The sequence below is a fragment of the Ciconia boyciana genome, chromosome 5 (assembly GCF_034638445.1).
Source record: "Ciconia boyciana chromosome 5, ASM3463844v1, whole genome shotgun sequence".
NCBI classification, from domain to species: Eukaryota; Metazoa; Chordata; class Aves; order Ciconiiformes; family Ciconiidae; genus Ciconia; species Ciconia boyciana.
This window is the reverse complement of record NC_132938.1, coordinates 18,242,303-18,265,784: the sequence shown is the minus strand read 5'-3', so window position 1 is coordinate 18,265,784 and position 23,482 is coordinate 18,242,303. Positions and strand designations below refer to the sequence as shown.

The window sequence follows — 23,482 nt, the reverse complement described above, 5'->3', positions numbered from 1 at the left end:
TTTTATCATAAGTGAAAAGTAACCAGTTAGAACTGAAGCTGTTCTGTACTCTCATTTCAATTTTTAGTCACCCTATCTCTTCTCAGTGGCAGCAGCAATGTCCTCAACTACATTAATTCTTGGAGTCAAGATTTGCATTAAATAAGGACAAGTATCTTTTTTAGCTACGGTTCGGAATTTGTATTGGAGTCTAAATAGAGGATTTCCTCCCTTTCACATTGGAATCTCTGGTATGTTGGTTCCTGTTTGCTCAGGGATCTGAATCAATATGGTAAAGAAAATGAGTGTATTAAGTTAAAAGTTTAGAACTTTCTATTATAAGAATACTTTTTTTAGTGTTATAAGCAAAAAGTGGATTCAAGCTAGACAAGATATTCAACAGAAGCCCCCTCCCTACCTACCCCTATGCAAATCTGTCCTAAACTATGTTCCAAGAATTTTTCTGCAAGAAAAATAGGCTGGTTTTACCTGAGAATTTGGCCAGCATTTTATCAAATAATGAGTTTTACTGACTAGATATTCTGTAGTGACATTACAAACAGGAAAAAGATAACATTTGAATAAAAATATATTAATTTTTGCTTCTGTTGTCGTGCTCTATATCTTGTGTATTCTGCCCAGCAAGCTAGTTTATTTTTTCTTACCATTTGTACAGGTGGCAAAAAAGTGATTGTTTGAGTGTTTGCTTGTTGTTTTTTTGATATTTTTTTTCTTTTAAACTCAGTGCTTCAGTGGTTTCATAACCTGGTTGACCCTTTCCAAATTGTTGTTATAGTAGATTTAAAAATCAAAACCAGACCACCACCACTGACAACAAAAACCCTGTGACTTTGAGAATTATGTCAATACATGAACAAGACTAAGATTATGAATCTGTCTATGGCAGGGGGCAGCATGGGGGGCAGAGGACAGCTGCTGATCTGTGGAGGGAAGGGAGAGGCAGAAGAAACAGACAGAGTTGTTAACATCTAATTTAAGTTACTCTGTTAAACACACTGCTCTACTTTTATAAAATATGAAAATAACTCTCTTCTCTACAGAATATTCTCCTTTAACAAGTTGTAAGGGAGTTGCTGCTTGTACCCTAATGGTGGGATAAGGGTAACTAGGTGTAATAAAGACTGAGATAACTATTTAATGCTTTTCAAAATTTTTCATTAGTGCTATAGAAAACTCATAAAATGTTTTCTAAATCAATTGAGTGGTCTGATGTATCAAAGGAACTTGGTGATGGCTGAGTAATAAACACAGATATTCTTAAGGGGTTTGAGTTTCTGATGCAATTAATTTTTTTTCCTGTCACGTGGAAGCAGGAGGCTGTTTCTTTATTTGGAGACAAAAAAATACAAAACTTACAAGCAGATAACCATTTTTCAGAGGAACCAGTGACCTTCTGCAGTGTAAAGTATGGCGGAACATGGAGTGTAAGCAGCACCTGTAAAACGGGGGCATGTACTTCAGAAAGTTGTAAGTTTACATGATTAGAAAATAAAAGATGACTGAACATGAGCTCCAAGTCTCTTTCATAAGAAAGCGATAACTTGTAAGAAAGGCAGATTACTTCTTTTAGTTTTTAAGTAAGCCAAAACTAAATACTGCTTCCTGCTCTTGCACCTGTATTTTAAAATAATAATATGAAGAAAAGCAGAAGTTTTTCTTTCAGAGAAACTGAGAGACTTGGTGCTCTGTCTGCCTGGGTAACTTGTTTAAAAAAAAAAAATTAAAAAAGGTTCTAATACTTGACAAAACTAATGAAGCTGCATTCTGTCTGTGGTATGATTGTTTAAATCCAAGATAGCTGACTTAGTAATGCAAACCACAAAACTTCCTTCAGATACACTCCTGTGCTGAGCCAAACTAAATAATGCAGTCATTAAACTGTATAGAATGGGGAGAAGTAGAACTGAAGTTTGTCATTTATATATAATACTTTTTCGAATTACACATAGTTTTCAGAAGGGATCTCTTTTCAGTTGAGTGAAAGAGGGTGAAGTGCCAAGGGGAGGAGGAAAAAAAAAAAATCTTTTAAGTCATTGCTCTGGTATGGAAGAACCAAGCTTAATGTTTTTAACTGCTTATATATTTTCACATACTAAGGGAAATCTTTACTTCTCTTGATAACATCAGTTATGTCAGTAAGTTTTAGCTCAGAACTGCATGTTTGTGTGTTGCACCTTGCCATGAAGTTACTGCTACTTAAATAAAAGTGTATGGGGCAAAGGAGGCTAGCAGTTAAGGAGGTTAGGGCAATAAACTGGGGCGTGCAGGATCTGTCTTATGGTCTTTACTTATCCATAATTTCTTTCCAGTGTGACTTTAGTTTCTGAGACTCCTCATACAATTTATGTAATAGTCATCATAGATTAAGAAATACCACCTCAAAATATGGGTTGTATGACTTCGGAATGGGAACAGAATTTATACAACAACTAGATAGCAGTGTTCCTGTGGTCAAAGGAAAATGCAGAAGCAGGAATTGAACTCTTAGTTGTAATCAAGTCTCTTTAACAACTACATGAATTAACACTAACTACTATTACAGAACACCAAAAAATAGAAGAAGGAAGTTTCATTTTAATGCAGTGTCTGGTGGTACTTTGCCCAATCTCATTAAATGTAATCCTATTCTTTGGGTTTTCCTAATTACGTTTTAAAGACCATTTGTTAAACTTTACAATCCTGTAAGAATTGAAATCAGCAATTCTGAACCTACTTTCACATTAGTTTTGATTTAAAAAACATTAATGGGCTAAACTCCACACTGCTTAGAATGTGCAATTTTTTTCTACTTTTCTGCTTTACTCTGCTTGGAATTTACTCTGCTTGGAATATTGAATAAACTCAAAAAAACAAGGAGGAGACATGAATCTTCCTTGCTGATGCATGTTACTTAACAGCATCTTTTTCTTAACTAGGAGGAGGAGTGAGGCCTGATTTTAGTTAAGAAGCTAAGTAACAAGTGATTTGGACTTTAGTAAAACAACTTGAACTACTATAATTCAGATGTGATTCTTGGTATAGTAAGCCACAAAGTAGAAGGTGTTGGAAATTCCTGTGATAAGTTAATTTTTAGGCACGCAGAACTTATGAAGATTCTGACATTGATTCTGCTAACTTTGTTGGGTGGGTTAACAAAGGTGTTTTACAGAGCCTCAAGATCCTTGTTTTTTCCTGCGGTGCCTCCAGAGGCTGTAGTGCTTTAAATTAAAAGTCTCGTTTCATTGTAGTAAAAATATGCATGCATGCCCCGTCCTTCAAAGCAGTGTGCAGCAGTCTTACCCTATGCCTAACTGAGGATATGCTGGAGAAGAACGGGAAAAAGCAGAACTTAATTTGCATGCACCTGGTATTTTCCAAATTCCTTAACACACAGAGAGAACAACATGATCTCTTCTAATGGGTAACCTTTCAGCATTAAGATGAAAAATAGAGCAGTAAATATGCATGAGATGAGCGGTATTGTTTAGCATCTCCCTCTTTAAATTTTGTCTATCTGTGTAAGGAACATTCATCTACCATTTCTGGTATGCATCCAGAGATATCAGTAAAAGTCTTTATGGCTTGGAAAAATATGAAACCAAAAAGTGAATTTATTTAGAAATATCTTCACTGAAAGCTTTTTATCAGTTCATCTGCTCATACCTTCCTAAACTGGAAAAAGCTGTAGCAGATCAGGGAAGGGGAGAGCAAGTATAAGTGAAGGGTTTTTTAGGTGGCTTACTGTGAGGTCATTGGTGTGATGAGAATTTGAATTATAGGGTTTTCCTTCACCTTTTTTTTTTTAAACTCAGTGGCTACAGCATGGTAGCTAGTTACATGGATTTCCGGTTATCCTGTTACAAGTGATGAGGCAAGTACCTCAATATGCCCCTGCATCAATTGTAATTATTATAGTTTACATAAGTCTTGTGAGGCCCCTCCTTGAGACTTGGTATTATTGTGTTGTAACACTGAGTAAAAGAGCAAAGAAAAAGGCATGTTTAGTTTGTTGGGGTTTTTTACTAAAAAGGATTAAATTTTAGTCAAAGGTCTCAAATACAGTGACTTTAAAAATAAAAAGCACCTTGTAGCTAAAGCCCTAAATTGGATTACTTCTGAAGCAGAAACTTTTAAATAAAAAAAAAAGACTGCTTGTGAAGGAATGAAGAGTCAAGGGTGAATGGAAATATATCTGCTTTTATGAAATGGACTTTGTTTTGAAAAGAAGATACAAATACTGGAGTTAATATGGCCATAAACAAGACTAGGGGAATCAAGAAATTAGTATGATGTAGACTGTACCAAACCTATCAAAACCATTTTAATATAACCTGCGCATATACTACTGTTCTCTTTCTCAACTGTATAGAAATTACCTCTCTTATCTTCAGACCTGCCAAGTGGTGTATTTGAAAGCAGTACTCAGATGTCAGCTTCCATTTATTACATGATATTTATTCTTTTTTGGCTGTTCTCCTAACACATAGTCTGAGTCATGCAAACAAATTTGTTGAAAACATACTTGCAGTCTCAGTTGTGATCACCTAAAGGATGTAGAGAGGGAAGGAGGAGAGGGGCGGTTTGAGAAGGTGTTGAATTGGGATCAACTGTGAGGCTAAAATAACTATTTCCTCTCATAAACATTATAGAAATACAGCTTTTGGAGAAACAATAGCCAATGTATAACTAAACATGTTTGACCTCAATTTGTATTGGACAGACATAACTGAATAATTGTACAAAGTTAACCTAGGCCAACCTTGTATTAAAAAGTCTAAGTCTGCACCTTCTGATTTCCCCTAGACTCGGTGCAACATAGAATCTATTCTATAGGTAGCTTCCACAGCAACAGGTACAGCTTAGCTGTTTTCCAGTTTCTGGATGGAAGAGGCCTTCATAATACATAGCCACACTACTGCTAAAGAGTAGATGAAAAATGTCTGTGTTTGGTCATGCAGTGAGGAAGAGTCCTCGTGTTCCTTGAATACCTCTGTGAGTCTGTATAAGGTGCACAACCTGGGAAGCTTCCATGGAATGTATCCATTTAATCATTATTCTTTGTTATGAACAAAACAGAATTTTACAGCCTGTACTGTTCATACTTGGCAACATACACTTTCTAATGTAGATGGGCTTTTAAGATGTGACAGACAATAAGTAGTTTACAATAATAAATCATTATGGAAAACTTAAATCGCAAAGTTCTATGAGCACTTGAAGGGTAGTTTCTCTTTAAGAAGACTTTACTTAAAAGTTGTGAAGGCAGTCTAAAGACTTATTTTGGATTTAATAATCCTGTTTTAATACTCTTTTAAATCTGAGTAAACTTGTAGAGACACTTAAATAATATACTGGAAATAATTCACAAAGTAACAGTTTCTGAATTGCTCAGTAGTGGTAATGACTCTTGCCTTTCCAATGTCTTTGACTTTTTAGTGAGCTATCCTACTAGCTCTTTATCAACCTTGCCATAGGCCTATGGTCCATTTAAGACTTCTCTGGCTTAGACAAGACAGTACAGCAGTCCTACTTCTAGCTTCGTTGCACTTCCCCCTGCTCCTAGGGGACGGATGTAAATCAGTGACTGCTAAGGCCAGGGCCATTATTCAGCTACTCAAGTTCCTCACCTTCTTTGGGATCTTAAATTACATCTCATGGCTGCTGCGGCCAAGACCACTGTTAACCGTCACATCACTGATCAGTTCTTCCTTAATAATGAGTAGCAGGTCTAGCAGAGTGCCTCCCTTATTGAGCTTGTCCACCACCTCAATCAGGTTTGTCCTCCAAGCACCGTAGAAATCTCCTGGGTTGCTTGTGTGCTACCATGTTGTGTTGCCATCATATGTCAGGGTAATTGATACTTCATGAGAGCTAAGGCCTGTGACTGTGCAGCATTTTTTCTTGGTTTTTTTGAAGGCTTCATCTACTTACCCTTGATTGGGCAGTCCGTAACAGATGTTCACCATGATGCTCCCCTGGCTGAATCCTGACCCACAGATTTTCAGACGTCCTGTAGCCCGTTCCACACTAAAGCTCCATTTGTTCAAGTTCTTTGCATAAAGTGTAAGCACTGTCCTCCTTGACTTTCTCACTTCTTCTTTCTTAAAAGCCATTATCCATCCACTGCAGTTCTCCAGTTGTGTTATCTCACTATGCCATGTATACTCCCAGTGAGATTGTGCTCTGATTTCTAATCCCTTGTGCTTGCTTCCTGTGCTGAGTGCATTCATATACAGCTACTTAAGATGTGTCCCTGCTTGTGCCACTTTTTCAGGGGGACTGTAAGATCCTCACTGACGTGTTGTCCTGTGCATTTACCCTCTCTGCTATTCTCTCACTTTCTAGGCTTCAGTCTCCACTTCCCTGGCAAACCTAGTTTGAAGCCCTCCTTATCAGGCAAGCCTGTTGGTTAATGATGATTTACGTTATCAAATGGATCCTGTCTCTCTCAAGCACCCTTTGTTTCTCAGAAGATCTTAAGAGCTGAAGTCCTGCCTGCAGCCATGTAGTCAGATGTTGATCCACAGGATGTTTGCTCCTGTCAAAGTCTTTCCCCTAGATCAACGCCTGGGCTCTGGTGTCATTCACCGTTGTCCCTGGACTCCTGTAGTTAGCTTTGATCTGCTGAAGATCTCCTTTGGCGGTATCATGGTGGCCATGCAGATGAACAACAAATGATAATATTGCAATAGCAAGATGAGCCATAAGAGTTTCTCTGCAACATCCCAGATTTGGACCACGGGCAAGCAGCAGAGCTTTTAAGACAGCCAGTCTGGCTGCTGTGCAGAAGCTTTCTGCACAGCCTTCTCCCCCAGGGAGTCTGCAATTACTGTCACCCATTGCTTCCTTTCAGTGACATTGCTGTGACCTATGGATCAGGCTTAGATGCCAAATCTGACAGAACTTGTTCCTCCTCACCTCTTTCCTGGGCTTCATGCCTTGTCAGCACCCGAATAGCTACCGATGGAAGAAGAGAGCCTCCTTCCTGTTGCTGGAGGTCACAACTTCCAGCCTCCCTTGTCCTGGGTGCCCTCATCCTAGCTCTGAGTGAGGAAAGCAATAGATTTGGTAGAGGGTGGTTGTGGGGCCAGGGGAGAGTTAATGCAGGGAAAAGAACTGTTCACAACTTTGTTCAGGAAAGCAAATTGTGGAAACTTTTAGCTGGGTTAAGAGACTAGCTGTATCATAAATTTCTGCTTATGAAGATTGTTGAAGGAACCTGACTTGGATTGTAAAGGATAATGAAGAAAGCTGATACTCTTTTTACATGAAGATACAAGAAGTGAGACAAATAAGCCACAGAAGAAATTTATTAGAGGTAAAGGGAGTTTGACAGATTGGGGCATTGCAAGTTAATAGAGCCAACACTGTTTCTTTTCCATTTGGAGCTAGAATGTGTCAGGGCTCCAGTAACAGTAGTTTTGAAAGGCAGTTTGGAATTACGGAGGCAGTCAGCCACCAAGAGACACAAAAAATTCTGTAAAATTAATTTAGAGCAGATTATTTTTTTTTATTGGTAAATCACAAGAGGTATGAGCAAAGTATATTTGTCCCTGCTCATTGCAGGGGGTTGGACTAGATGACCTTTAAAGGTCCCTTCCAACCCAAACCATTCTATGATTCTATGATATTTCTGACTGGTATCTGTAGACTCTTCAGGTTCTGAAGAGTTCCAAAACTACTGCTACCATTTGCTTATGCATATTGTCTCATGAAGTAAAACAAAGGTTTATTGAAATGCCTGTGTTCAGGTGGTTATATTTTATGGAACTGTGCCAGCACATATTCTTCAGTAGCTGTACTAGAAACTAAGATGTATCTTCCTGTTTAGGCTAAATTAGGCTGAAAAGCAGCAGAAGAGCTTTGTAGGAAATGCAGGAAGTAGAAGTATTACACATCTTTTCTGGGAAAACTTTAGAATAAGGGCTGGAAAAAGATTCTTTCTATGTTGTTAGGTTGTACAAGTAAACTTTTCTTTTAAAAGAAAAGATCCAGTATCCAAAGGTGAGGAAGCAAATGATCACATTGAGTAAGTCTATATTGTGGCTCTATGGGGAAGTTCTGGAAGGACGTGTACAAGAAGCGTCGCTTTGGATGGGTGGGATGGAAATAAGTTTGGTGAACTAGCAGAGGGTAGGTGTCCAAAAACCAAGGAGGTTTTGGGTGCTGATTGGAATGGTAAACAGGCTTCCTGTTGATGGATTTATAGAGTGCTAAGAAATGGGAGTTAGTGTTTGTTCTTCTGGAATAAGTAGAGCTGTCTCCAAGAGATACTTCATTCGTATCTTTACCTGGTGGCAATAACTTACAAGAACCTAAGTATTGACTAGCTGCTGAGCTAAAGTGGCTTGCAGGTTATAACGTTAACGATCATAATAATACACATAGTGTGTTTTATATTTCCCAACTCTTATGTTTGGGGAATTGCTATCTTAACTTCGGACTTCGTCATCTCTCTTGCTTTTTTTGTCCATAAGCCTTTGAAGCCAGAAGAACTGGGAATTTGTGAAATGCTAATATGATGTGAATTTATATTACATTGAATCTTAAGAGTCAGTGGATAATGCTTTAAAGTACTTTCTAGTGTATGCTCGGGCCTTGGATTTTTGCTTTCTAGTTTTTATAGGCTGTGTTTAAAAAGTGTGTGTGTATATGTATTTGTGAGAGGACAGTGGTTTTGTCACTTAATTTGTATTCTCGTCCAGGACTATTTATTACAAACAAAAGTGGAAAATTAAAATAGAAATAAATACACTTATAGCTGAAATCATAGATTTATAGCAAGTATAATCAATTGAATTTAATAATATAAATATAATCCATATACTAAAATTATAAAATAATACAAAATTGAAAGGTAAATTTTAACAAAATGTGACCTGTCAAGCTGAACAGCTCCTATGTGTTAAGACACCTTCTCTTGTCTACATTAGGATTTTAATATATTATTTAACATGCTACTTAAGATATGGTACGTATTTGTTCTTCCTTATACTAGTGTACATACAATCTAAACGAAAAAGTAAATGTCATTTTTGATGAGAGCAGTATGTTGTGTTGTCTTAGAGGGCATCACAGCTGATGAGCAAATTTTGTGATTCTAAATGTTCTTTGTTGATGGTAGTTAGTTGTTTCCTGAAGGTATTGGTATCTTTTATGTGGTGTGATGATAAAAGTCTTGCAAAGTACTGTAAAATAGCTACATCTTTAATATAGACAGATCTTGAGTATGAAGAATGAGAGCCTTCAAATGCTGCTTTGAATTATCCTCTTAGTTGAAAATAAGCTTATTATTTGGAAGGAGAAAAGAGGGGGCACTTGGAAACTGTTTCTATATTGAACAAAACTTCTGTAGTATTGATGATGATGTAAATTCTCACCATATTTTGTCAGTTGTCATGCATCTCCTCTTCCATTTTTTGTTGGTTTGGGGTTTGGTGGTGTTTTTTGTTTTTTGGGTTTTTTTTATCATTTGGTTTGCTCTGTGTCTCTTCTCCCTTGTTATGGTATGTGATTTTACCAAATACCTAAACAGACTAGCTGGTAAATCTGGAAAATAATTGGATTTATCTAATCCTCAATTTCAAAACATTTTTGTATAGATACAGAGGACTAGAGAGAACTGTTATGTTCTCTCATAAGCAAAAACATAAGCAAAATAAGTTTTCTTCTTTATATTTGTATAAATATTAGCCTTCTTGGATTATGTAATTTCAGGTGATCATAAATGAGAAGTTTCTGATTTTGAAGGTTTCCTCCTCCCCCCCCCCATGATTCTGATTCTCAGTGTAAGAGAGAGACTGCTTCACTTGTGTAGAGCTATGAGGCTAATCCTCCCACCTTTTAAGATTCTGTGGTAGTTATTTTAAGTCTAATGAGGTTGTTGGGGCATGGCTTAATGGGCTGATTGTGTGCAGATGGCAGTTGCCTTGTCTTATTTTTATCTTCTAATTCTGTTGAATAGTACTATAGTGGAAGGAGTAAATAGTTGTGTGATAAATGTAACAATTTCAGGAATTGCTCTCAGAATTTGAGAATACTTGTTGCCAGTATTCTCGAATTTACTTTCTTTTAAGAAACTTCTGATTTACTGTTTTAAATGTTTCTTTTTTCTCCAGGTTTTGAAAGTATTTTAGAAGGGCTTTATGGACCAAGGCTACGAAGAGACCTCAGTTTATTTGAAGGTAAATGAGCCAGCTTTTAGTGCAATGACCTTAATTTATTAGTTTTTCTTTTCGTTAAAGGTAGTTTAAAGTATATCTTGAATTATAAAAAGGAAATCTTCAATTGTTTTTCTTTCTAATGTTTATTTCATCATGTTCTTGTCAATACAGCACACAGGCAAAACACTAGGTAAAATGGTACCTAGGTTTTGTTCCTATGCAGGGAAATTTTGGATTAGCTAAGCTATCCTGAGAAGCTCTCATGAGAGACATTTACTTTTCTGGAATATTGCATCTCCTACTTCATTTTTTTTTTGGACAGCTTTTAGAAAGGGAAGACAACCTGCTAAGCTTCCTACCGACATTAATTGGGAAAAGGAAGGTAATAAATTCTAATTTGGTTTTCTTGTAGTGGTCAAGAAAGTTTAGGCTTTTTATATATATATATAACATCTTTATATATATAAAAATTAAGCTATTTTTATGTATTTTTGTATATATATAAAAAGTATATCTATATTTAAGTGTGTGTGTATATATAAGAAAATAAATTTTACATTACTCTTATAAGACCTAGCCTTATTCCAAATGGGTTTGGTTTTGTTGGAATAGCTGTCAATAATACCTGATTCTTTAGTTAGTTAAGTATGAAATTCTTTATCAGTCTTTAACAAAAGCAGAGGAGGAAAATCCAGCACAAAATTGCTTTGAAGTGTTGAAAGAAATGTTCTGTCAAGTTCATTTTTCATGGCTTTAAAAAATGTTCCTTCTGTTATCGAACCTTCAAAATGTTCCATTTAATTTCTTTACAATTTATTATCTGATAGTGCAATTTGTAAAGCATGTAACATATATTGGTAGTACATGAGGCAGAGTGGCATATACTGTTAATGTTTGCTTAGAATAGGTTTGGAATTATTGCTTTAACTTGGTTATGGTTTTGTCCTCTTCATGTTGTGCAAGTTCCTTAGCCTGTATGATATGAATAACACAATATTTTCAAGGGGAAGGGGAAGAACTTGAAATAATACTGTCCTGATGTTTTAAGAATATTTTTTGCCACTTACAAAGCTAAGCATGCCACTAGTCAGACTTAAAAACATTTAAGAAATGTGTACGTTTGGGTTAAAGCTTATTTTCCTGAGTAGTACTCCCATTTGCTGTGATAAACAAGCACTTTACTGCTTTGAAAAGGGAACAGGGCGTTGTTATAATAGTGTACAGTATCTTTTTTTTTTTTTTCTGGTTGTAATTCCAATGGGTTGCTCTGTATTGGGCTTTACACCGATTAGTGATTAAAGCTTTATTATTCTTTTGCATCAAAGAGTTTACATTTTGAAAGAAAATTCAGGACTTTTTTCTTTTGTTTAGGAAGGCAGAAAGTACTGAGCTAGTAACCAGAATAGAGGTGTTACAGTTGTTAGGCCCCAGTGACTTTATCCTGCAAATTAAATTCATGTTTATCTGAAATGGAAAACAAAAAAGTTTTAAAACTTTACAATTTGCAAGAATGTCTGTCAGTGATGTGCCTGAATTTTTCAACAGTTAAAGTCTGTTTCCATGTTTGACACGTCTGTAAAGTTGATTCTACTTTCTGAAGCAACTGCAGAAGAGATGGAGTGTTAGGTTGGGATGCCCACTTACCTTACTATTTTTGGTTCATTTTTATAGTATCTATAACGTCAGTAATCCCGTTAGAAATTGCCATGTTTTGTACAAACACAGTAGAGGTAGACCTTACAGTATAGGCTATTTCTAATTTGAGGTCTGAATTGCATTATAAAGATTAATACAGAACTCTGGAGTAAAATGTTATAAATCTTTCCCCTGTCATAATTTAAGTGCTACTTTTCACTTTACGGATAATGAAACTAAGATACAAAGTAAATAATGTGCCTTAGTTAACAAAATATACCATTGGTAGAATCAGAACTGAAGTTTTTAGACTCTTAGCAACATGCGTAAATCACTGCATCTTGTAAAGTGTCCATTTTTCTCATCATAACCACTGAACCAGTACTGTCAACATGCAGCATTATGCCTCATTAGCAGGAGTGTATTTTTCCTTGAACAAACCTCAAGAAATTATATGGCTTTCTTACCCAGAAATGTGTGGGAATTGGCTGAAATACATGCCGCTTGGCTACAATAGCATTTTTTCTCTTGCATTGTTGGTTTTATCTATTGTTTGTAACACAGGAAAAAAAATCAATAATGTGCATAAAATGTAACATACGTGTGTTAATTGATATATTTCCTCCTTAGTGCTGTCTTGAAATAGTATTTGATCTATAGATTAAAATATTGTATTGTATTCTCTCAAAGTTGCTCGAGAGAGAGCAATAAATTGTAATGACAAATTTAAATGGTAAAAGGTACACTTCAGTTTTACTAGGTTTGTTTTACTTTTCAAAGAAAATATCTTGTAAACTTCAAAAACGATCTTGCTGAGAAGCCAAACTAATTAAACTACAGTAGTCACCCATAACAACAGATAGTTACCCGAAGATGGCAAGTTGTTTGGGTTTTTTGGGGGTTTTTTTGGTGTGGGTTTTTTTTTTTAATCTTGAAATTCTTATATGATGGATACATAAGATTTACCTTGGGCTTGCTTAAATGATTCTAGTCACCTCTGTTATTCAGCACCAGGTTTTTTTCCTGACTGCTTTGATAGTGCAGCTTCTGATTGCAAAGGTGTCAAGTTCTATATCTTGGCGTCTGACCTTGGTCATGCTCTGAATGAGCTCAAGGCTTCTTGTGTCATTGAATCCTTAGGGCTTTCTAATCCTTTGCTTATACCCGTTTTCAGCTAAGTAGATTCACATGTAAATTGTTATTCTTTACATTCTACTTAGGGCTATTTAGCTAAACTGTTAGAAAGCTTTTCTTCTAATCATCTGGTATGTGTGTATTTTCTTTTTAGGGATTATGTGCTGGGGTTCTATTCTCTTATGGACAGAGGAAAAACAGTGTCTTGTGGGAGAGAAGCAGCTCTCTTATCATTCTTTCTCTGCCAGCAAAAAAGCCTCTCTATGCAGGATGAAAGGTTTATTTGAGTGTGTGTTTTATTTTTCCTTAGGTTGTCCTGGAATATTTATTCATCTATAAAGTAATTGAGTGGAAAATTATATTACAAACATGAATATCTAATATCACTGAAGTTTTTATGAAATTAAAAAGATGAAGGAACTTGATAAACACCTCAGGTATTCTAATGTACTTGTTAGGAAGCAGTAGTGCCATATAAAAAGGAAGGGGATGATTTGTTCAGAATTGTGACAAATAGCTGGAAAATTTATTGGGACATTATAATAATGCAGAATATAGGGGAAAGTAAGGGTTGAATTTTTTAAGCTGGCTCATATTTAAATTTACTAGACAATTATTTCACATTTTAAGAGGTAAACATGGCATCTGTTCAGTACTACAGATGTCTGTATTAACTTAATTTGTCATGACTCTGGGAAAAATGGTTTGGGGAAACAAAGATTTGAATGGCTTAAGAAATGAAAAAAGGTAGTAGTTTTTGTCAAAGTTCACCATTTTATTCTTAAAAATGGAAATAGGTTTAACAGCTTTGTACTAAATGACTTTGGTTTCAAGTAATAATCTGCACCATGCTTAGTATTAAAATGCTCTTTGCACAGTCTTAACAACTTTCTCATGCGCTGGCTAGTGTTGTAGGTTGTCAGCAAATCTTTTATCGGCTGACCCCAAACAAGATAAAATGGGGAGGGGAGATGATCATGATCCTAAATTGAATGCAGCTAAGAGAAAGTTTGTTCTGCTTAAAGTGCCATCTGTGCCTCTGATCTTTCTTGAGAGTATGGTTGTCTGTCTGTAGTTAAAAACTAATACTGGTCTCAGTATGTTTCCTGTGGTGGTGGCCTGAGACTGTTGGATGCCTGGCATTTGATGTATCTGGTATATATCTGCCATCTGATGGCAGTTTTGCTTAGCTCACTGGCATACTTAATGTGTTATGTTGTACATGGTTTATGCTGCTTTGAATAAATTTAGTGTTATGTAGAGCTGATGTTTCTCAAGGTTTGCTTTTTTGGTGACACACAAGGATTGCTCTCTAGTTAGACTTTTAACAGTGGAATTTCAGGATTCCAAGGCAGAAGAATTTCTCTGAAAATATAAAACCTGTCTTGGAGTTATGTGCAGAATCCCAACATTCATAAGTAGATTTATTGTGGTTGCAAGGAAAAGTATGAAAACATGAACTTGTTATGAAAGAATAGTGTGGGTTTTTTCATCTGTGGACATCTTAAAGGAATAGCTCTAACAGGCTGGGACAGCCTGATTAATTCAGCAAAAATAACTCATTATCTTTTGTTACTGTCCAGTCAAGAAAAATCCCATGTCTATTTTTGATCATCAGCTGTCCAACTTGTCAAAAGTGCTGGTTTGCATCCCTGGAAGCATATAGCATGTTGTTAATACAGAATTCTGTTCTAAATTAGCATTTTGGAGCTGAGTAAACTAGATTTAATTAAAAATAAAGTTACTTGGGTTACGTTCGCAGTGAACTTAAAAACCTAATTTTTTCACATTCATTTTGTTTCTGATGCTGCCTCTGTGATAATACATTTAAGAAAGAGTAAATGCTCAGCAGTTTGAGGGGAGTGGGGGAGGAGAGTGGGAAACAACCCTGCAGACAGCAAGGTCAGAGAAGGAAGAGGGGAGAGAAGGCACTCCGGGCACTGGAGCAGAGATTCCCCTGCAGCCTATGGAGAGTACCATGGTGAAGCAGGTAGAACCTGCAGCCTGTGGAGGACCATGTCGGAACAGATATCCACCCTGCAGCTCATAGAGGACCCCACACTGGAGCAGGCGGAGGTGCTCTGAAGGAAGCTACAGACCATGGAGAGCCCATGCTGGAGCAGGCTCCTGGCAGGAATTGTGGCTTTCAGAGGAGCCCATGCAGGAGCAGGTTTTCTGGCAGGAACTGTGGGCCTGTGGAGTGATCTCTTCCTGAAGTGCTGTGCTCTGTGGAAAAGACACGTGCTAGAGCAGGTCATGAAGAGCTGCAGCTTTGGGAAGGTGCAGCTGTAGCCTGTGGGAAGGACCCCATGCTAGAGCAGGGGAAAAATGTGAGGAGGAAGGAGTGGCAGAGAACAACTGATATGAACTGAGGACAGCCCCTGTTCTCCATCCTCCTTGCATTGTTTGGGATGGGGGAGGAGGTAGAAGAGTCAGGAATGAAGGAGTGAAGTTGAAGCCTGGGGAGAAGGGGTGGTAAGGTGATTTTAGTTTTGCCTTTCTCTTTATGCAAATCTATTTTTATTGACAATAAATGAAATTAACTTTCCCCAAGTTGAGTCTGGCTTGCCTGTGCCAGTAATTGGTAAGTGATCTCCCTGTCTTTATCTTGACCCACAAGTTTTTTCCATCTTATTTTCTCCCCCTGCCCTGTTGAGGAGGGGGAGGGAGAGAGCAACTGTGTGTGTGTTGGCAGCCAGCCAAGGTCAACAGACCACAATGTGTTATTGAAAGCAGATAATCTCAAGAACCTCCCTAACAGAACTGTGATTGTAATTTAGTGGTATGGAGAAAAGGAGGAAACATATTTGGTAATTAATAAGGAGGAAAAAAAGTTGTGTAGGTTCTTAAGCTCATGAACTGGAAATGAATGGGATGGAGAGCACCTTGGTATTGTAGTTAATCAGGTTTGTATTCACCTGCCAAAATGTTGCAGCTGTGATGAACTCATGCATGACTAGGATACTGTATGAAGAGTACTGTCTACAGTTTAAGGAAGTCTGGTGGTAAAAGAAAGGCATCATCTTGAGATCTTGATCACCTGTGTTCAGGAAACAGGTGTTCAAGTGATAAAGGTGCAGAAAAGATAGGGTTGAATCTCATGACAGAAAACTGGGTGGACTAGATTAGCCTAGCAAAATGAAGTGTAAAGGGGGGATAATGATATTCTCTATAAATACATCAAGGTGCTAAATACCTAAACAGTTAGTGTCATGGGTATAAGAATAATGTTGCCACAAAAGCAAACTGGAATAACTTGCCATGACTAAATTTAAACAAGAAATTAGAAGGTTAATTTTAACTATTAGCACAGTTGGTTTGGGAAAAGCTTTAAAGCAATTGGTCATTCAGGAAGAGAAGAGTATGTGGTGGAAAACTCTTTAACTTTTGAAAGGGAGCTTAATAACTTGTTTGAAGAAAATAGATGGTCTGTCTCCATTCAGTAGAAGACTGGACTTGATATAGATGATCTATTTAAGTCCTATGTTCCCTCAAGAACAAAGTACATCTTCTGATAAAACATATAAAGTTACTTTAAAGTCTTCTAAATAAAGTGCTACAAGTGAGTAGAGGGTTTTGGTTTACCTATAGTGATGGTATCAAATCAATTAAAATATTTTAAGTACAATACATGTAGCTCAAATGGTAGGGAGTCCATATCCAAATTCCTAGCTTAGTTTACTGCAAGTTTGCATGCTTTTGTTAAAAGGAATGATGACTGGAATTCAGAGCTTTATTTAAAGTATTCAGGTGCCTCCAGTAACTGTGACAGGTAATCAACTGAAACGTATGAGTTTACCTTTCCATTTAAGAAAGGTGCCCTCTACTATTTGAAAGTTGAGCCATGTGAGCCAGACAACGCTTTGGAAATATCTGAAGAATTGAATACTACTGACTACATTGTACCAATAAATGCATGTTAGATTATGATGGAATTTATTTAAAAGAATTGTAGGATGTGTATTTTGTTCTCAAAATCCATTTTTACTTGTTTAAAATATCTAGCTTTTTTTCTTCTTTTAAGACTGTGAGCCAGAAGAGCTAACTGACTGGTCTATGGATGAGAAATGTTCCTTTTGTAATTTACACAAAGAAACAGTCAGTGTAAGTATGAACATGATATCAAGCATGATTCCCCAACACCCAATTTTTTGTATGAAAGTAAGAATCAGAGAACTGATATTGTACTTTGACTCAAGATAGTCTGGCTATGAGAAGGGAGTGAGGTGGTTTGGCTTTATAGTAAATATCTTTTTAGTGGTTCTTTTGATAGGTCAGTAATTTAATTGTATATTGTACTACCAGTAGACTAACTTCTGAAAGATGTTATAATCTTCATATGTCTTCTAGGATCGTGCATCAGTTATCGGTTCTTCACAGTCAACGCCTACAGAGGAACTGTCATCTCAGGGCCAGTCCAACACTGATAAGATTGAATGCCAAGCAGAAAACTATCTAAATGCACTCTTTCGAAAGAAAGGTAATGAAAGTATGTATTTTATATTAAGAGATATGACACAAATCTAGAAGAATCAAATTATTTAGGGTTGATTTTGATTCTTAAGTAGTTTTTATTTATCTGCTGAATGCTGTTTCTCTTCTTTATTTCTTTGGTTTTCCTTAATCTTTTTCTTTGCTTACTTGTATCACCAAATGACACACTACTCTTCCTACTTGACATGCTGTTAGTCTTATTGCATTGTGTGTTATTCTCTGGAATCCCTGTTCATTATATTTTATTGGCTGCTTTTACCATGAGCTGCTACTTTGTTTTCATGCCAACTTCAGGTGCCATTCTCTGGAATTTTAAGCACTTAAACATTTCTGTTCCGAAACTTTAACTTCTAGTTTTCAGCAGGAAGACTGTTTTAGGTGAGAGAATGTGTTTTACAGATTACAAAATGGGATTTGGGATCTTCTTGCACAAAAGCTGCTACTTCAAATACATCCAAGTCAGAGGTTGAAACTTCTTGTCAAAATATAGTATTTAGTAACTCATTAATTCTTTGACTATCCTTGTTCTTTGGTGCTCAGCAAGTTATAGCAGTTAACATGAGTGACTGACAGGTCAGCTTGGTTCATGTAAGTTACTTAACTAGTCACTGTCAACAGCAGCAAAAATACTCATTTTCTTCCTTAAATTTTTGTGTAAGGAATGTGAATGCAGCTGAATGTAACTACAACTTTCACAGGCTTTTCTTGGGTTTAGTAGGTGTACTTGGATGTCAAAATAGCTGAGTATGACTAGGGTGACAGCCCTAGCCCTCTCTTGCTCTAACAAAGAATTAGGGAGTCAGACATATTCTATTCTTTCACATAGGTGGGAGGAAAAAAAACAAAGTTAATTTTCTCCCCTTTACCTTGCTGTAGCAGGGAGAGATTACTACACCCTTGAACCTGGGGTGGGTGGAATCTTTTTCTGTACAGGGCATCTGTCTGTTCAGTCTATGTTTTGCTTAGGGCTTTAAAGACCTTTAAATGGGGTGCAACAGCATTTTGAGTCCATCTTTGATCCTTGGCTTTCTTTAAAACCAGCTATTTTCCATTCGAAATACAATGTCCAGTGAAGTTGCCACCTCATTATTTCTGAAATTCTTACTATAGTTTCATCACAGAAACAGTTGCATGGCATCTCCCTAGGCAGGTATTCTAATTCCTTCAAATTTCTACTTTCTCAGATCTTTTCTTGGTCTTGATCTGTAGTGTTTTTCAACGTCTGCCTGCTTTATGCTTCTGCTGGAGATGCTGTACTCCTTGAGAGGAACTTTTATCATGGGAGAGGTGAAACTTGGTATGACCTCACCTTACTGGAGTGAGGGACTTCTGTGAAGTTTTTCACAAAGAACATTTGGCTTTTAGCTTCTTCCTTAGGTTTTTTTTGATCTGCCAGATCAGTAATGCTAAGTTAAAAAGGTTTTTGTCTATTGAAAAACAAAACCAAAGTCTTTTCCAATTTGTTTTTGTGATTCTCCGAAGGGCTTGTGTATTTTTGGGTAAGAGGTACTTTGCTGAAGAGTTGTCTAAGAATATTGCTTCAGTTCAGGTTCCAGAAAAGTCTCTTAAGTTGTTCAAATTATGGGAAGTGAAAAGGAAAAAAAATTTTGTATCTGCAGAGGGCATGTGAAACCAATTTATGAGGTATTTAAGTAATTGTCTTGGCTTTGTAGGAAGAAGATGAAGAGTTTTACTAGGAAAATCCCAAGTCTGTTTTCTGAATTTTTTGTAGGTTTTTGAGATTAGTCATCAGCTTAGGAAAAAAAGGAATCAAAAAATTTCAAGTAAGTGTTTAGCTAAGGAACAGTTCTTATACCTGGTACTAAAACAGATGCCCTTGCATTGTTTAAAAAAAAAAAAGTAGAATTCTTGGTTGGCTGTCTTTAAAATGGAAGTAACACTTGTTTTGGTTGCAAACTCCCCAAGATCATGTACTGTCTCTTACTATCATAACTAGCACAGTTTCATTTAGGGCTTCTGTGAACAACTTCTAAGACTAGTGAGCAAATTTAGGAGTTGCGTTTATTGGTCTTATTATCCTTTTATTTTAGAACAAGTTAGTGTATGGCTGGGTTTTTTAATTTGCAGAGTGCTTTGGTGGTTTGTGTTTTGGGTTTTTTGAGGGTGTTTTTTGACACCGGGGAAACTAGTTCGGAAGACCTCTAAACATGCAGCCATGTTATATGATTGTCTACAGCATACAACCTTCAGACATTCATAGATGAGGATTTGTCTGTAGAATCTCAAAGATGATTCCTCTTTCCTTTTAAGAGGATGATAGAATTACTGCCAAGATGGGTACACTCTTGAGAGGCTATAACTAAAAAAGTCTTCCTATTAGGAACCTATCTTCACTATGTGTTAGTGAAAGACCAGTTTGGTAGGTAGTTGTCTGTAGGAAAGTCCTGTCCTCGGCAGATACCTCAGTAAAGCCAAAGTAATTTTTGTCATCAAACATTGATTGTTTCCATTAAACAATATATCTGAAACACAGATGCTTTCTTCCTGAGTATGACATCTCTCTCTTTACCCATTTGGCATTTTAAGCAGAGTAGACTGTGATACTTTTCCACTTACATAACATTAAAATACATCCATTTTCTTTAGTGAAAGAAGCACTTACAAGGAAGAGCCATGATGTGCTTTAAAAAATACATTAGTCATCTTTTTTAACTATGAATGTTATGGAATGTGGCATACGTGATCATCATTATGTGGCAGAACCATAGTTGTTTAAGAGCTTGATCAGACATTTTGGTAATGGATTATTAAGTTTCTGGGTTTCTAGTGATCCACGCTGTATGTTCTGGGAAGCTTTTTTCCCATGCAATATTAATTTGACCACTTTAAACAAAAACAAAAAAAAAGAAAAGGGCATTTAAATACATTCACGGCTGTGAATCAGGTTCTATCTTCAGGACATGATCCACCAGGAGAAGATAGAAACTTGAAAAGCTTTTGTAGAAATTAAGGAATTAAGGCACAAAATTAGAGGGAGAAAATGGTCAGGATGACTTGAATCTTTCCAGATTCTCTGGGCAGCTCTGTCAAGTATCTTCAGTGCCATGTTTTCCATACCAAAATAATTTCCTTGTAAGCTTTAAGTTCTTCCTTGTTTCTAGGTATCTGTCTCGTATTCTAAAATATTTCCATTTATAACTTTGTCTTTCTTACAGCATACCATATACCTGCATTTAACTCTCTGAGTCCTCCTGTTCTTTGCTTAGTTATATCTGAGATACATAGATGTCACGAGCTGGTTATGCTTCTTGGACAGTGTATATATAATTTGGCAAACCTATGAAAATGTAATCTTGCACACATAATCTCAGACTACAAAAAAAGTGTTACTTTGAGGGGTAGTTTTGAGATGTACACACTACTTGATCCAATACCTGCAGTTCTTTTTTATTAATAATTTTAAGAAATCTAATTTGTCCTTTCAAAATCTGAAGGGTTTTCTGTAAGAACTGAGAACTGTCATAGCTTGTGCAGTAAACTTTTATGACATCCTTGCTATCCCTCTTCAAGTTCATCAGGAAAGCATGTTTAGCAGGATTTCAGCTGCTTTCTGAAGGAAGTAAAACACATTTTTTTTGTTGACTGCCTGCCAGTGTTACCATCTTCACTGACTTCTGAATTTCTTGATCATTTTCAACTACGTTTAAGAAAATCCTTAGACATATGACTGTATATAGAGTAATGAAAATTATAATCTGAGTAGAGGAAGGAAACATTGAATGTTTACAAGAACAGAAAAGAGTGAACTTGGCCCTTATTCCTTCTGTTTGTTGATCAGTCAAGTTTAAACTTATCATATATGGCTCAGAATAGATCGCTGTATTCTGTTTTTAACTTGTTGGTGATCTGACAGTGAGCTGCACAAGTTTACTGGTAGAGCTAAGAGTATTGCTGGGACAGTTTGGTGGCTGTTGAGGTGGGGGCATTCTAGAAAATGTGGCCTTTTTGTGAAAAGGGGAGAGCTGGAGTGAATACAGGAAACATGCTGATAAGCAACAAGGTGTTCTTAGTTCTGCTACTCGCACAACAGGATTGTAAGGTACAAGGGGGGTTGTGATTCCCTGCTGATTTCCACTGCCTTTTGGTATTGTATCAGAAGAGAAATTAAGTCACTATTTTGACTTTTTAATGAAAAATTACTGTTTTTCCAGAAATAGAATACTATTGTGGAGCACTATTTTGGGAGCTTTTAACTCCTTGTCCATTGTCCTGCCAGATACACAAGTCTGAACTACCAGTTAAATTGGTCATTGCTTTGTGCGTTGCAGTCTGATAATCACACATAGTGTTAATGTATAGAACAGTTAAGAATATGGATTTGAATAGTTACAAGGTGGTGCAGTACATAAACTGAGGAAGTCTTAATGCTAAATGTGAGCTTTGAATTAAAATAAGTCATTGCAATTAGTCCTAATTGCACATCATCTTTATTACTGCCTTCTCTTGCATTCTGACTAATCTTGACAATCACAAGCAGAAAATACCAGAATATATCATATAAATGTGTCATCCTTCTCTTATCCTAATAATATCAGGAGGTCTACAGTGATCTGAGAGAAACTAGAGGAACATCAGATCTACCTTTTACTCCAAATCCTTAGAGACTGTTCTGCTGGGTTTGAAGTAGTATGTGTGTACATACAGACATATGTATGTACATATGGAGTAAATACAGCTGCCTTGTGTTTTAAATCAACTATGTGAAAAATAGAAGTTTAAACAGAGGTAGATGTGTAGATTTAAAACTTTGTAAATAGCTATAATCATGACTCCTAATAAAACGTCTTAGAATAAAAACTTTTTAGGTCATACGAAGTATATCTGGTGCCATCTGCTGATAATAATTAAGAAATATTTGCTAGTGATACTAAGCTCAGAGACCTAATACTTTTCTTACCCCAAAATACATTAAATTGCATTTAAAAATTTTATATGACTAATTACAAATTTCCCATGTGTAGTGAAACTTTACCACTCTGAACTTAAAATTACAGGTCTCTACATGTTTTCATCGCATACTTGTATAATAATACAGACTTACAGTCCCTGAATGTAAGTAATTAGACTTTACATAATACACTTCAAGTGCATGTACCCTATTCTGATCACTCAGGAGTCTTATATTGATAAAACATTATGTAAAAGTTGCATTTACCCTTAAAAGTCTATTTTATTTCAAAAATCTACAATGTGTAAAAAGAAAATAGTATATGAAACCATAGAACTTTTTCTTCTTTCCTTGGAATATCTAATATCTCTCTCATTTCTGTTCTATATAATTTGGAGAACAGTGGGGAAATTATGTCTAACTTCAAAATACTCTAAATTACTTCTTCCTCATAATACAAGTTACGCATCCACAGCTTCATTCTCCATTAGAAAGCAAAGCAGCATTAATAGGAATGGATCAAGAGCAGCTTTCCAGTACCTCTGAGGAGGTTACTGAGAAGACAGTGTCAAACCCTTTACAGTGGTGCATAGCAGAACAATGAAAGATTACAGACAAATTGAAACGAGAGGTTCTTTTTTATGTAAGGGAAAAAGAGGATGGGCAAGCAATGGAACAGGCTAACCAGAGAGGTTGTACAGTCTCCATCCATGGTAGTATTCCACACCTAACTGCATAAAACAGAGAGCAACCTGATTTGATCTCAGTCGACCCTGCTTTGAAGCAGGCAGTTTTACTAGAGACCTCCCAAGGTCCTTCCAACGTGAATGATGATTTAATGACTTACACTATCATCTTCAGTATCGACCGTTCTATTGAGACGCTATTTGCGTTTATGGCAGTTAAGCTTAGACTAACTGTGGTCTAGCCCTGTAGATTGAATATGCGTTAGCAGCAAGAGCACTTCAGATGCACCCCTGGAGCCCATCTTCCAGATTACATGCTCTGAGATACCATTTCCCCCCATGCCCCAGTATTACCTTTTTAGAGTAAATTAACTTAAAATCTGTAAACTGCCAGTAGCTATAGCAGTTGAATATATGAGAAATTTTGCTGCATTTATTCTTCTATAGGGAGTATTTGGAAATTATTAGAAAAAAATTAAAAC

General features: G+C 36.5%; 1 protein-coding gene across 8 annotated transcripts in view; it reads left to right on the top strand.

Annotated features, from left to right (window-relative positions):
* LCORL (ligand dependent nuclear receptor corepressor like) overlaps nt 1-23,482 on the top strand; it is an 88,315-nt gene that overhangs the window by 20,050 nt on the left and 44,783 nt on the right. For 5 of the 8 annotated variants that reach the window (XM_072861733.1, XM_072861728.1, XM_072861729.1 and 2 more), the window contains exons 2-4: nt 10,098-10,163; nt 16,936-17,015; nt 17,262-17,391. In XM_072861733.1, coding sequence (XP_072717834.1) covers nt 10,098-10,163; nt 16,936-17,015; nt 17,262-17,391 — 276 coding nt within the window. Of the gene's footprint in view, nt 1-10,097; nt 10,164-10,464; nt 10,525-16,935; nt 17,016-17,261; nt 17,392-23,482 lie in introns of all 8 variants that reach the window. The other 3 variants (XM_072861727.1, XM_072861726.1, XM_072861731.1) reach the window with 1 other exon arrangement.